The sequence below is a fragment of the Anopheles nili genome, chromosome 3 (genome assembly GCF_943737925.1).
Source record: "Anopheles nili chromosome 3, idAnoNiliSN_F5_01, whole genome shotgun sequence".
NCBI classification, from domain to species: domain Eukaryota; kingdom Metazoa; phylum Arthropoda; class Insecta; order Diptera; family Culicidae; genus Anopheles; species Anopheles nili.
Genome location: NC_071292.1, coordinates 49132189 through 49147649, shown reverse-complemented (window position 1 = coordinate 49147649; position 15461 = coordinate 49132189). Strand labels below are relative to the sequence as shown.

Sequence of the window (15461 nt, the reverse complement as noted above, 5' to 3'; positions counted from 1 at the left end):
TCGAATTGCAAATTCCTGCCGTAAGCACCCGCTGAACGACAAACACACAAGCGCGCGATTGCGGCCCGCTCGAGTGAGTATTTTGCTTGCACGAGTGAGTAAACAACGCGAGAGCGACCGTGTGTGTGAGAGAGCGAGAGAAAGAGAGTGAGAGCGCGAGTGCGATGTATCAAAGCAGGCGCGAGAGCGCTCCGTTGAGTGAGAGCCGCACAGCTCACTGAGACAAACCATTCCGTCGATCGTGCTCGCGCGCTCACCGGACCGGACGGAACCACACCAGGAACGTGGTGTGTGCGTGCGCGCGAGTTTTGTTGCGTCTCGGCCACACGGCACACAGCAGCGGCACGAGCAGCAGCAGCAGCAGCATCAGCAGCAGCAGCAGCCAAGCGCGCGTACACGGCTCTCACAGGGCTGTGCGGGCAGACGCTGTCAGTTTCATTGTTTGTTTTGCTCGGCCACACGGCACCGTGGTTTTTCGGTTGTGTGTTTTTTTTTGTTGTTTTTCGGGTGGCCGCCGCACCAAAAACGCACCAGTTTTGCTCAATTGGTGCTGACGCGGAGACAAAACTGCGAGAAGAAGAAAGCGAAGAGGTGTAAAAAAGAAACACGCCCGAAAACATCGCGGGCGCATTCAACATATCGCGTAGTGCAGGTGAATCAAGTGTGCCAAGAATCCACGGGCTTCGACCGTTAGTGGTGCGTTAGTTGTGTACGTGTACGTGTGTGTGTGCATTGTGAGTGTGTGTTTGTGCGTGCGTGTGCGTATCGTGGGCTCAGCTGTCAGAGCTGTTGATTACAGCCCACGGAAGTGATTTCATCTGAAGCAACAACAACAGAAAAAAAGTGTGATCAAAAAGCAGCAAGTGGCAAAAGCAAAAGCAAAAGCAAAAAAAAAGAAAGCAGAATGCAATGAAGAGCCGCAGGTTCTCGCGTTAGTGTGCTTTGTTGTTCTTCCGTCTCGCTCACGGCGATCGATGTGTGGTTCTTCGAGCGTTCGCATGTTGGCGGTGTGCAAACAGTGAAGCAAACGCGTGAACGTGCAACGAGTCAGCAGCGGTGCATGTGCAACGGGGAGGTGCAGTGGCGAGGCGAGGAAACGGCACCACCACCACCTTCATCATGGGTCGCAAGAAGGGCTCGGGCAAAGCAAGTAGGTATCAATCGGTGTTGGGAAAACCCCCTAAATTTACGCTAAGGGTCTCTTCATTGACGGGTGAGAGAGAGAGAGAGAGTGAGAGGTAGAGGTGTCCTATTTCAGAAGGTTCAGGATTCACCTGTTCCAGCGCAGGCAAACCGTAAAGGACCTCAACCTCAGCCAGGTAGCCAGGACAAACAGCCACCAAACTACCTCGGGTCAGGGTTCCCACTCGAATATAGAGCGACCAAAGCCGATGCCCGTTAATTGGTTGAAGAGAAAAAAAAAAGGACCAAAAAGGTGAACCCTCCGAAGGTGCAACAATTTTGTGCACCCTCTCAAGGAGGCCTGTGCTGTTACGCGCCAGAATCCTTAGCACGCAGGTAGGGCAGAATGGTTCGCTTAAGCGCCACAATTCCAAAGCACCCTCGGGGAGGGTGGATAACTCTCTTCAGGGGGTGGAAAAAGGGACGACCCCATAGACGGCTGGGCAGATCTCGGATGGTCGGAAATCACACACCTCGGTGTCGAGAGTCCCAAAAAAAACAAGACCGTGTTGCGTTGCGTTGTTCTGATGAGACACCGGCCAAAAAGGACTCCCCTCCCGAAAAGGATCCACCCCCTGAAAGAGACACATTCCAATCAGGTGAGCCGGTGTGTGGGTGGGGGTGTTGTGGAGGTATTTCACCGAGCCGTGTCTCGTGCTACGTCGCAGTGGCTTAAAATAAAGGTTTGTTTCTAAACGAGAGCTCGCTTTTTCTCACCTCCCGACATGATGGGGGTTTTTGGGCGGGAGTGAGGGATGCGAGGGAAACTACCCTCCCTGAGGTGTGGACTCCGTACCTCGAGGGTGGGTTGTGGGGGGGTGGGGAAACCCCCCCCCCTCCTTACAACCTCCTCGCCCCCTCGAGACACACGACGAATCTATTTTCGCGGACTCGAGCGATCGGGTGGACAATTTGGTGTTTTTGGGAGTGAGGGAGGGGGTGGGTTCGTTTGGAATGTTTCGATGAGTGGGAGTGAAGGGCATGCCGGCTCCCCAATCACCAAGAGCGAGCGAGAGAGAGAGAGAGAGAGACAACCGAAGGGGGTGCTTTTATTAGAGGCGATCTATTTAAAGAAAATTTGCCCAAAATGCAAACGATCAACACTGCGGAAGGGTGGGTTGGCAGGGAGGATGGGGGGGGGGTGTAAAAAGTGCAACCCCTCCACCACCCCTTACGCTCGCTCACACAACCCCGTGGTGCATGGGTGAATCGAATCGTCGGTGCATTTGATTTTGCAAACTGCAACCTACAGAAGGCCCTTTCGAAGGGCTCGTACAGCAGAAGAGAGGGTGCTGATTCTAAGGGCCTGAAAAAAGGATACCACCACCACCACCACCCTCTCCCCCTGGGCGTGCAATCCGTGTGTCCTTCAACGCTCCGGGGAACCCCGCCAGGAGTCAAACAAAAACAGGACGAAAAGGAATCCCGTTCCGGGCATATTATTACGGCCCAAAAATGACCCTGCAAAAACGCCGTTAGCGCCGGGTAACGGACCCGCGAAGGGATTCCCTGCTGTGGCATGCTTGTGTGTGTGTGTGTGTGTGTGTGTGCTTTCGAGGAAAGCCCCTGCTTTGGGTCCCAACGACGTCGTCCAACGAAGGCTCAATTTGTGCGTTGGCGCCAAATGGACATGATTTGCATCGGCGAAAAAGAACAACAAAAGAAAAGAAGGAAACACTTCCACAATGGTTCCTTTTTTTTCTTCTTCTTCTTCTTTTGCCTGCTGTACCCCGGGAATCCTGCCGAACGCCGCACACGTGTGTGGGTGTGTCGTTTGTCTGGGTGCCCTGTTTCGAAGCTAAATGTCCCTTCGAGAAGGACCACCCTCTGGGTCGCGTCTCAGACAGTCGTCCCTGGGCGAGGAGACACAGTCCCAGCAGCAGACCATTCGCTCTCTCTCTTTCTCTCTCTCTTTCGTTGCTGTTGCTCATTTCCTGGATAGAGTTTTCCAGCCCTCACAAATTGCGAGTCGCCTCCTCCGACCTCCTGGAGGTCCTTTCCAGCGTCCTTTTCCTTCCTCGAACGCATCTCATAACCTCAAAAAGGAATAGCACAAAAAAGAAGCAAACGAAAAACCCGGAAAGGGCGGAAAGCGCAACAAGAGGACGAGACGGGGCGTCGCGGCTGTTCCTTTTTCGCGAGCAAACAAAAAAAGAAAAAGAACGCCCGGGTGTTTGGCCGTTATTTTCATAGTATGGGAATCCCCCCTTACGTAACGGCTCGTCAAAACCCACCTCACCCCACAGAACACCCCCACACACCCGCCGCCACATGATACGGAACGCGAGAACGCGTCATAGCGATGCAAATACACACACATATACACACACACCCACACATTCAAATGGCCCACGAGCCCTTTACTGTGAGCGCTCGCGGTGTGTGTCGTCCGGGTGAAGGGCTTCCCCCGGGGTTGGGTGGGTGGTGGGTGGGAGTAGGGGAGGGACTCCCTTCCACAACCACCCTTTCTTCCACCCACACCTCTGCCATCCCACCCCTATCGGCACGTTTTTCCGTTCCACAGCGGCCAGGGCCTTCTCGAAGGAATGTTTCTCTCGCGTGCGTACGATCCCATCTGTGTGTGTGTGCCCGTGTGTGTGTGTGCACACAGAGGGAAGCCAAAGAAAGTGTGACGGGTTGGGTGGGAAAAATAAGGACACCAGCCTTTTTTTTCCACCCCTCGGGGTCAGTTATCCGTACGGAAAGGCGCAGTAGGCGCGATGTTTCGCTCATTCGTTCTCTCTCGCTCTCTCTCTCGCGCTCTCTCTCACTCACACATACTCATGCAGCGTCACAGTCACCGTCTACTAGATTGGTTACGGCGCGCGTTTCGGTTCCGTTTGGGAGTTTGTTGCGTTTCGCTTTCAAGAATCTCCTCGTCGGTGTTGGGTGGTTGAAAGGGGGTGATGGGATGCCCCCCCCTTTTTCCATCGCCTCAAACCCCTGTCTCCCCCCACCATCAAACGACACCACAGTCGCGGGTGTAGTACGTGCTCAAGCCTTCGAACAAAAATAAATCATGACACGAGGGAGGGCTGGTCGAATGCGAGAGCGAGAGAGAGAGAGAGAGCGAGCGAAAGAGAGAGAAGCGAGACGAACGTCGACGTTTGCAATTACGGTGAGATTCCCTTGGCACACCCGACACTAGGTTTTTGGGGGAAGGGGTGAGTGGGTGGATGGTGGAATTTCATCCCCCACCCCCCACCCACGCTAGGGGGTTGCCCTGTTCCGAAGGATGGGCACTTGCGGTGGGGAGGGCGTGGTGGGAGAAAATAGGGATTCTCCTCTCGGCGTTTTTGTTGTCGTTGTTGCAAGTTCCGGTTCCGTTTAGCGGATTGCTTGAGATGCGATAAATTTACATGACGTGTTTCGTATGCCGGGCGTGTGTGTGTGTGTGTGTGGGGGGGTTTTTTTTGGTGAAGATTTGAGAGCGAATTTAATTGCTTTTAATTTAAAAACCCCAGCTAAGGCGTCCTTCGGGAGGGAAAAACTCCCCCCATCCGCCGTGTGGATGTTTGCCGTATTTAAAACCTCTCCCATTTTTCAGGAGCTCCTTCGCCCACCCAGCGTAGAAAAAAGGGTGTGGCGCATTAGATTTGCGTTGCGGATTTTTCCTACACAACCCCGAGCCTGTTTTGCGAAATGGGTGAACAACAACCTGCGTCTACTTCCTTTGGCCGTTGGGAAATGGTTGGACAATTGCCCTCAAATGGGACCCCCCTGCTAGCGCATCCTTTTTCAGCGCCGTAAGTGTTCACTTTCTGGAGGTCCTTTTTTGGTTCTTCCCGAGCATCAAACTCACCCATGTGGCACCGGAACATCTTCCCAAAGGGAGCCGCAAAAAAAAGGGCCCATTCCCCGTGCAACCGATTGGGGGGATTTTCCCGGTTTTTCCCCCCATCCCTTCGAAGCCATCCAACGTGAAGAGGTGCGAGCGTGTGTCCCCCGCGCGCGTAACCGGTGTCTCGACTGCGCAAGTCCTCGCGAAAGGTCCTGTCAACTGGGGGAGACAGGTTTTCCCCCCCCCCCCCCCCGGCCTCGAGGAGGGACCGGAAAAGCGGTGCGAAAGCAACAACTTATCTGCGCTTATTCGCTCCCAAAACTCTGCCCTTTCCTTGCGGTCGAAATCGGTGGGATGTTTCTTTCTGTTGGTTGTTTTTTTTTATTATTTATCAACTCCTTCCGGGCGGTGGATCCTTTTTTGCCGCAAGGCCGGGGAAAGTGAAAGCTTCGGCTGGGAAAGCGATGCGTGTGATTTTTCCCACTCGGCTTTGTGGCCTCGAGACGCAGCAGCAACAGAAGCACGATTTTCCACCAACTCGAGCGCGTTTTTGTTTGCATCCCCACAGGAAGCAGGTTGTGTGGGTGTGTTTAGGGGTGCGCGTGTCCTTCGAATTCAACCCAGCAACGCTGTGGGTCTGGTTTTATTTCTGGGCATCTAATGACCGCCAAAAGGAATGGGAAGGAAAAAAAAACAAGACGCATGTTAATCAGGATGCGGGTGCAACGAAGGGCTAAAGGACTCTCTCTCTCTCTCTCTCTATAAGGATGATGCTTTTTGGCATATTTTTCCACGGTTCTTTTTGTGTGAAATAAACGTCTCTAAAGGGCCTCAGGAGATGTGTGGATTTTCCCCAATGCTGTCATTTTTCCAGCACCACCGCCATGCGAAATTGAATTCTCGAGACGTTTTCCCGTCCTTTGCGTGTGTTCACGTAGGAAAATCTCTCTCCTCCCCCCACAAACACACACACACATCATTATGTCGCCCTTCAAACCGGCGGATTGGAGCCGCGATCGTAAAAATCGGAGAAAATTCGTCTATTTTTAATGCGCGCGCGAAGAGAGGTTAATTTGTGGCGCATTCCTTCGCGCAAAATTCACGCCAACCAAGTGGAAAACCTTCCACAAGCTCTCTCTCTTTCTTTCACTCTCTCTCTCTCTTTCTCTTACTCGCTCTCTTGCTGCTACCAGCTTTAGAGGTTTATTTTCGCGTTCCATCACATCACTTCGATGGGAGAGTGAAAAACAGAATCCACGACAATCGTCACGAGCCCCACGGCGGGTGATTTCTTTACTATTCTCGCTCTGTTTGTTTTAACGCGTTTTCCACGATCCAGAATAATGAAACAATCCAAAACCGACCATTGCGGGAAGGTGTGAAGTGAATCATTTGGTGCCTTTCTGCTACCGACTTCCGGTTCGAGCGCTTTCGGAGCACTTCCAATTCGCTCTCTTCCCTCGATGGGGGTGTTTTTCCTTCTTTTAATCAACCCCCCCCTTATTCGGGCGTATGTTTCACAACCATCGTGGTACAGAAACAAACCTCCTTCTCTGATCAAGCGAGCAAAGCCGATGAATCACGTTTATTTATTTATTCACCTTCGCTCGCGGGCTTTTTTGCGTCATATCGTGTTTCGAAAGGATGAACAGAAGAGAAGCTGCCCCATAAAGAGAAGCATATTTCACGCGGCAGCAGCAGCAGCAGGTTGAAGAAACTCGCGTAAACCCACCTCCTGTACCGGAAGTGGGCACACTTCCACCCATTGCAACCGGTTCCGGTGGGGGGGAGGCCCGTTTTTTCTTGTTATTGCTGTCTTTTTCGTGCTTCAGTTTGAGGGTTATTTTTTCCATTCTCTCGTAGCGGGAATCACTCTTTCAGGGGCCTTTTTCATTCATATAGGTCCTGGATGAGTCTCTATGGGTGAATGTGTGTGTACGTCAACCTCAAAGTATGCTTGTTTTTTTGTATATCATCAACGCTATTATCCTTCGTCTGCTCAAGATCAAGTAGGCGCAGCTCCCTATCTCGGGGTTGCTATGGCTTTTTCACTTGTCATTCAACATGCGTGCGTGTGTGTTTGTATTGCAAAAAGCGTTCCCTTTTTTTTTGGCAATTTTTCGCACTTGACAAAAAACCACCCAAAAAGAAGAATTGAAGAGCTCCTCGCGAATCCCTTACAGCCAGAAAACTGGGGAATCTCCTCACCATCACCGTGTGACGTTGATCCTCACCGGAACCTGTTCCGACCGGCGTGTGTGCGTGCGTGTTCGTGTGTGTGTCACGACGGAATCTCGAATCCCCGCGGTTGCGATCATCAGCTTCGTCTAGCTATTGCTTGATCGTCGGCATTCGCTTGCTTGCGATCGTTTCTCGTCTCCAAAACACGTTGCGTGAGATCGTGTGGCCTTCTCACGTTCATCTCACTCACTCTCACACGGCTCACAGGGTGGCTTGCTGCGTGTCGTGTTCTTGCATCCGTTCTGCTTCCCACACACACACACACACACACACGCACGCACACGGGGGATGACCTTTTTCTGTTCTCGCCCTTCTCGTTCGGTCGTTTTCTTTGCCGTCTTTTCCTTATTTATTATTTTTTTGTCGCTTCTACTCCTGGTCAACCCTCGGCCAAAGGAAGGGCAGGTTGGTGGCCGGAAGGAGGAGGGGGGGTGGTGGATTTCCTGACCGCTCGAGAGCTGAAGAGGAGCAGGAGGAGGGTCTCTCCCCTCACCATTTTGCGCCTTTAAATCTTTGCCTCCGGAACACGTGTTGTGTGTGTTGTTTTTTTTTATTTACTCCTCTCTTTCCACTTCGGATCTTTCCCTCACGCTCGCGGCAAAAAAAGGGATGCTGCTCCTCTTCACCTCCTCCCCCCTCACCAGCCTTCTTACCACCGCCAACACCTTCTCTCTCTCTCTGTTTCAGCTGGTCCTTTGAGCCGGTCCTTTGAGCCCCCGAGGTCTTTTGAAAAGCAATTTCCACTCGAAAACACCATATCCCGGCGTTTGTTGTGCTTTTCTCGGGTGTTTCCTTTCTTGTTTTTCCCTTCTTGCTGGTGTGTCTTGCTTTTTTTTTCGCCGCCTGAGTGTGCGTTTTCTTTCATGTTTGCTTGCGTCTCGTTTGGGAGCCCCAGCTCCAGGCCGCCGCTCCGGAGGTCGTCTTCTGGTGTGTTTTTTTATTTGGTTTGGTTTGGTTTGGTGTTGCCGCCACTGTGTCGCCGAAAGATTGTTCCGTCTCACGTTCCTGCTCACCCACACACGCCCTGCTTCTTCCCGCGGGACGACGTTTGGGAGCACGGGTGTGTGTGTGTGTGTGGATGGTTTTTTTTTGCATTTCACTTGCACGCGCGCCCGCACGTATTCTGACAAACAATCGCGTAGCGAATTTTGTGGCGCTTTTTTTCCCCCATTACATCTATCGCCGGCGACGTTTGGAAATTGAAACTAATTTGCGATAATGGTGTCCGTAGTGTTCGTAAAGTGGTTTCTTTTTTTTGTTGTGTGTCGTTACTCATGACGGGAAAGGAACGAGCAAAAAGGGCCAGTAGCGAGAGAGAGAGAGAGAAAGAGAGAGAGAGAGATTGTGCATAAATTGCTGTGGATCATTAGTTATGAATATGTTCTTGGATGACAACGGGCGTAATTACGTCACATTGCCGTGGAGACAATCCAAGCAGCCAGTGACTCCCGTTTATGATGCATCGTTGATCGCTTGAGCGTCTCGTTGAATGAGCTCACGAAATTGCACTTTGGTGTAGAATATTGAATCGCAAAAAAAAGCAAACACTCCGATCACGGAGATTCTGCCTCAAAGCAGCCTCGAACGACCTCGAGAGAGAGCGAGAGAGAGATCGAGTGTGCCTGAACCTGTTGATATCACCGACTCGAGAGGAACGCGTCTCGCGGCGTGCTTGCTGATGGGAGGAATTTGTGCTTTTGTAGAAATAAAATAAAGAAAAAATCGAATGACCCGCGACCGGAATACGAAACAAGTGTGCGGAAAGCGAAATAATGCCCTTTAGATTGATCAAGTAGGGGGGGAGAAAAGCTTAGAATTGAAATGACACACGTACGCGGGAAAATATGGCAGCTTTTCTCGATGCTCGGTGTCCACCAACAACAACCAGCAACAACACAGCAATATGGGGTGTGTGTTTTGTGTGGAAAATGAAGAAAAAAACCCCCTCAAAACCCCAGCAGCTTGTTGAAGCAGCTTGAAAGCAATTGCGGAAGTCACGGAGGCATGCATTATGTATGATGATTGCTTCTTCTTCCATTTTTTGGGGGCTTCTTCACGCATTGATGACGATGACGATGCGAAGCAAGCGCGCACCACCGGCTACTGCGATGAAATAATGATACTCGAATAAAGCAACAGAAAAAACAACCCCCCCCCCCATTCGAGTGAATTACCCGCGGGATGTGTTTGTGTATGCGAGAGAGAGAGAGAGAGAGAGAGAGAGAGAGAGAGAGAGATAAAATTTATCATCCCCTATCGCTCTGCGCTGTGACAGTGACAGTGAAAAAGCGTGAGTCAGTGGAAAATGGAGCTTTGAGGGGGTGGTTTTGTTTTTATCTTTCGAACACCCGATGAAGGCCCAGTTGTATCAGAGCTTCCCCCGAAGATGTTACGTTGGAGATGATGATTCGCCATTTGCTATCTCTTTTAAGGCATCGATTTTGCCACCCCATACGTGGGTGTTTGATGGTGACAACTGGATTACAATCTGCTCGGTGTATGAGTTCTTCTGTTGTTTGATTTAGGCTCTATGTACCTCATTTTCTCGTGTACAAGATGCACCTTTTTATCGAAATTTATCCTGCGAATGCAGAAGCTCATCTTATATATGTGTGTTGCTATTTTTCAGTACACAACCACCGCCTGTTGGTGTGGTTGCAAAAAAAACCCTCAAAAATGCTCAAGAAGCCAAACTCACAAGAAAGTGAAGAAGACTTTGAGAGCATAATGAAAGAATAAAATTAATTATTTTTTTGTATTTTACTAGCTACTTCTTAAATTAAAATTAATTTTAATTTTTAATTTTTAACATCGAAGGTATTTTTTATGCTCGTATAATTACTGTAATTCAAGTTGAGCAAAACCCTTTGGAAGCGTGATCGCGAATCTCGAGAATAGTTGCTGGATAAAACTAATTATTTTTTTTCCGTCAGAAACTGTTCCTTTAACACTCTTTTTTATTGGATTTCTGTAATCAGAGGTGTATTTTATGCACGGTCAATTACAGTAGTTCAAGTTGAGGAAACTTTTCAAAAGCGTGATCGTAAAAATTTGAGACTTCATTAGAAACTGTTCCTTTAACTCTGATTTTTATTGTCAAAAGATTACTACCCAAAGCTGGATGTTTAAAATCGAAGGTGCGTTTTATGCACGCTTAATTACAGTAATTTATGTGGAGTAAAGGCTTCTAATGCGTGAAGCGTAAATTTCGAGGCTTAGCTGCAGGATGAAAACCAACTCAAGGCTAAAAAAAAGGGGCCACTTTTCAACCAGCCACCTCCCCGCAACTGAGTTAAAACAATAAAAAAGGATCACACTCGTGAGCTCAGGTTTTCGGGAAAATCTCCACCCCAGAAAGGACTCCGTCTCAGAACGTCCGTCTTAACACTGTGTTTGCGCATTTTTTTTTGGGTTTTCGTTCGCCACCACCAATTCCACTCGTGTTCCTTTCGCCAGGTTTCGCGCGTTATTCCCTCGTAATCTCTCTCACGCCACCTGTCGCCGGACCGCCCAAAAACGCACGTTCGGTTTGGAGCCACAGAACGAAGAAGAAGAAAAAAAGAAAAAGAAACAAAACACCCCACCCCAAGCCAAGATTCCAAACAAACATAAATCGGCCAACCATCTCTCGGCGCCCTCACGCGCGAGAAGAAGGGGTGGTGTTTCTGCCTCCTTTAGCTTCTTCTTCATCTTCTTCTTCAGGTGCCGGTGGTTCCGAACCCCCCCCCTCTTTTTTCCCCCCTTTCCCACCAACAAACGTGGTTCGATCGCGCGCTGATCCAGCCGCCAGACTGACGCCAAAAAAAAAACAAAAAAAAAACCACCCCTTGGCTCAAACCAGTTCTCGCCCGATGCCGGTTGTTTGCCTCAACTGCCGCCACCGTCGCCACGTCGTTTTGTTGGGTTCGTTCGAGGTTCCGGCTTCGATCATTCATTGCCTGAGCGCGCGCTCCCGAGCGTGGAAAACGTGTGGAAATGAAGGCAAGGAACGTCGCCAGTGTCGACGTGTGAGTGTGAGTTTGTGTGGAGGATTGGGAGAGAAAGAAACCCGTCTGTTTGAAGACGAGAAAACGGATGACGACGGCGGAGTCGAAGATAACACACACGCCGATGACGACAACGTTCGAGGAAGGTCTTGTGAAGTGTTCCCTTCAGAAGATCCCTCAGAAGGGGTCTTCATGACGCATTCGCCACGGGATAGTCCGCTTTCTACCGAGTCCGAGCTGGGTTGCTTCTTTACCAGCCATCTATCCATTCCGTTTCCGTTTGCTTTTTTTTTTGAGCGATCTTTGGTGTGCTGCTCGATCGTTGGTGCTTTTTTTCCTGTTTCCACGTCTTTGAGCTGGTGTTTTTATTCTCTTTTGCTGAGTCCAGCTGCTGAGAAAGCCGGGTATGTGTGATCTTGCCGTTGGGTTGTCCCACGCGATCGTAGGAAGGCACGATCGAAATAGCATCATCTGTTCGATGGAGACGATCGCGAGAAAGAGCGTTAAACGGGGGGGTATACGGGATGTGGAGGAGTGTCGCTCCTGTTTGGGTCTTGTTTCTTTGGAAAACACCCTTTAAATGCTCCACTCGCTCTAGGGAGTTTAGGAGGCTGCAATTATTGGGATCCCTTTTTCGGGAGTTTCTCAACGATCCAATTGTACGCAACTCTCTTTCGCGATCTGGAGGATGCATTTATTTGCATGCTGATCCTTCATCATCATCTTTCAAACCCTCCCGTGTTTTATAAGAACTTTGTGGTGGTTTTTTTTTTTCGCCGGGAAACTTGTTCGGTAATAAGTGGAAAACACCCGAGACCGAAATTATATTCGTCCGTGGGGTCAGTTGGATAAAAATAATGACCACCACCAGAGCCGCGGTTTGGTGCACGAGAAAAAGAAAAAAAGGACACCATCACCATAAATCGAGACACACACTCGCCCGGCGGCGGGTTCGTTAATTTTTTCGGCGAATGTTTTGCACCCCTCCTTTAAAAAAAAAAAGAACAGAACAGGTTCAACGCGATCACACACAGGAGGTAGATTTTTGAACGGCCTTAGGGTGCGTTCGAGCAGCTCGAAAAGTGAGAATGTGTGAAAGGGACTGGAAGCTGGGTGTGCAAAAAAAATAAAACACAAAAAATAAAGGACACCACCCACCCGCGGGAGGAGAGAGAGGAGAGAGAGAGAGAGGGCCCTTTAACACGCCACCCCAAAACCCTTTTTCGAATGCACCTTTTCGTTTCGGTTCGGTTTCTTTTTTGAGGAAGCAACAAAACAACCTCCCGCTGTGGTGAGCAAAAACTCTCACCGAATCGTGGTTCGCTCACTAAGTCACCATACGTGAGCTCCCAAGCCATCTCACTATAGGCGGGACTCTCTCACTCACTCACTCACTCACTCACTCACTCCGAGATTCGGTCATCGATATCACCGGACTCGCGTCGATTGCTTTGGCGCCAACCTGCCGTGTCTCGGATGGGAATGGGTTTTTGCGCTCGAAAAAGCCAGACAGAGTTCGAACCGGGTGTTTTTTCGTTCCTCTTCTTCGCGCCTGCCGTTTGCCGCCTGCATTCGCTCACTCGCTCTTTCTCACGCGCGTCGCTTTTGGTTCACGTTCCACTGACCGGGGCCCGGGAACCTGTCTTTCGTTGAGGGTGGAACGGAGAGAGAGAGGGTGAGGGACCCGGGGGGGGGGGTGTTCAGATTCGGGCAACCCCTCGTCGTCCTCTCTATGGCCATCGTCCATCTCTTTCGCTCTCATTTTCAGCGTTTTTTGAAGGAATCTCCTCCTGCGTGCGTTGCGTTTCTTATCGCTTCCCGACCTCCGTAAAGTTGAAACCAGCGGGTGTTTGTGATGGGTGGAGAGGGGTCGGAGGTGACCTCACAAACCCCCCGGTTGTTCGTCCGTGTGTCTCCTTGTCCGTTCCTCACGCGTGGCGTGGCAAAAAGGACGACGCGTTGTGGATGAGCTGCAGCGGTGACAAACATAACAAAAAAAAGCGGCGCTGGATTGGATCACCAGCCGGCGTTGAAGGGACTGGATGTGATGGGGTGGTAATTTCGGCCCAACCACCCCCCACCCCCCTCACCGTTCATGTCCCGGGGTTCAGTTCTCAAGGGGAGGCATTTTTTGTTGTGTGCCTCACTTTAGTACCGGTTTGCGAGAAAATGCGAAAGAAAAGCGCGCAACAGCGATGGATGGAAGAAAAATAAAAAGGAGCAGACAAAAAAGGCGAAAGAACAACAACCTTTCCTTTGCCTCGAGATCCTTTCGCTCAAAAGCGGCAACATGTGGTCGTCGGGGTGGTTGAAGCGAGCCCAAAGGACCCTGGCGGTGTATTCTGCACTTTTGGCGGAGGTTTTGAAGTGAACAGAAGAAGCTGCAAAAGAGAGAGAGAGCGAGAGAGAGAGAGAGAGAGAGAAAAACATGCCGTTGTGACTTATGGATTGGGGTAGTTTTTAAATCCTTCCTTCCTTTTTTCCCGCTCACAATACACGCTTTGGTAAAGCAAACGTAAGCTGGTGTTATTCGTTACTTTAACGGTTGGTGTGAGGCGTTTTTTTTTTCTTTTGGGGGGCCGAGAATTGCATTGCACGAGTCGGTAGAGTCTTTTACAGCGAGCGGTGATTGTGTAATTGTGCAACGCTCCCTTTGGCACCAAAATCACCAACCGTCTGGGTTGGGCAGGTTGATTTTAGGGTGCATTTTCTCGCTCTCGCTCTCTCTCTCTCTCTCTCTCTCTCTCTCTCGAGAATGCACATGCACATGCAGTTTGATCGACGAGTTGCACCAAACCTGCAGCTTCGTGTGGGGTATTTTTTTTTTATCGAAGCATTTCCTCAAGCCTGCGTTTCAACCTGAATTAAAAGTTGCAAGGAATTGTTGTGGACCTTGACGAAGGAGAATTGGGTTGCGTTGACTCTGGGACATTCTCATAGTCCTTTCTCACGCATGGGTCTCACATTGAAGGGGTTCAAACACGAAGGATCACTTACAAATCGCTCGTAACGACGCATCCTTTAGCTTCACAGCTCGTGTCGTGCCGCAGCAAGCTCCGATAACGCCTGGAATCCTTCAAAGTCAATCCCCAGACAAGGGGATTTATCCACACGACACAACTCGAAAGAGAAGGCTCTATACGTGTGCAGGTAGAAAAGGTCCTCTCCATCACAGAAATGGCGGGGAAAGAACACAAAAAAAAACAGAAGAATAAGCGCATAAGAAAGGACTTTGAAGATCACCTTTTCTTTTTCTCCCCGCGATCAACAAGATCAGAAAATCGAAAAAAGGATGCTGCGAGAAATGTGCACCTTACGATTGCTTCTTGATGCATCTTGATGCTTCTTGTTGCCTGCAGGATTCGTGTATGTGTGTATGCCTTTTAGGGCCTCGTTTTTAACCCTCCGTTCGTCCTGTCACCGAGAAAGTCGTACACACCTGCAAACAGCAAATCTCGCCTCTCGCTCCTTTCAATCGCGCCGTTGCATCTGATTCATTACATCCAAGGGTGGGGTGAGAAGGGCGCACAATAATAATGCTCGCTTTAATGTGCATAATAATATTCCCATCCCCTTTTTTTTCCCCGGGAATCAAAAAAGGAACCTCCGGCAGGGAAGAAGATCTCCTCCCGGGTTAAGACACCCTGGTCAGTAGTTCCCTCTAGAAAGAGAGAGCGAGAGAGAGAGAGAGAGAGAGAGAGAGAAAGCCAGAAGGTCGGCTAGGTTAGCCGGGGTGGAATAACAACACCAACAAAAGCGCGCCCAGCAACGAAACCGGCTCTGGGTTTGAGAAGCAACAGCAACAACAACAACAGCAGCAACAACAAAAAAAGAACCCCTCGCGCGACAAGTGATCTGTTGGGTGAGGGGGCAGTGGATGAGTGGGTGGGTGGCTAAGGAGGGGCCCCGTCGGGAATGCCCTCCCCCGCCCCCTTGCCTGCTGGTCTGGTTTCTTTCCCTTCTGGTCCACCGAAATGATCACTCCGTCGTCGTCTCGCAGTCGCCAGTCGCCGGGATGCTTGTGGTCTCTCTGTGTGTGCGTGTATGTGTTTGTGTACGGCCTCGCCGCCAAGCAGTCGCCAGTGCGCGCACCCTGCCTGGGCTGGCTGTAGGGGGAAGAGAGGGATGCTGGTGGCACCGGGAGGCTGCCGGCAGCGAGATTCCTTCGGGACGCGCTTTGCCATCGAGAAAACCCGTCGTCGTCGTCGGCTGGCTAAATTAAGCGGTTGCGAGAAAGAGAGAGCGAGAGTGAGAGAGAGAGAGAACCGAAT

The 15461-nt window shown here is 50.4% G+C and overlaps 1 protein-coding gene across 1 annotated transcript in view; it reads left to right on the top strand.

The window, feature by feature from the left end:
* Nucleotides 1-1119: 1119 nt before the first annotated feature.
* LOC128724505 (uncharacterized) overlaps nt 1120-15461 on the top strand; it is a 37504-nt gene continuing 23162 nt past the window's right edge. The window contains exon 1 of the mRNA XM_053818230.1: nt 1120-1150. Within this exon, the coding sequence (XP_053674205.1) occupies nt 1120-1150 (31 nt within the window). The remainder of the gene's footprint in view (nt 1151-15461) is intronic.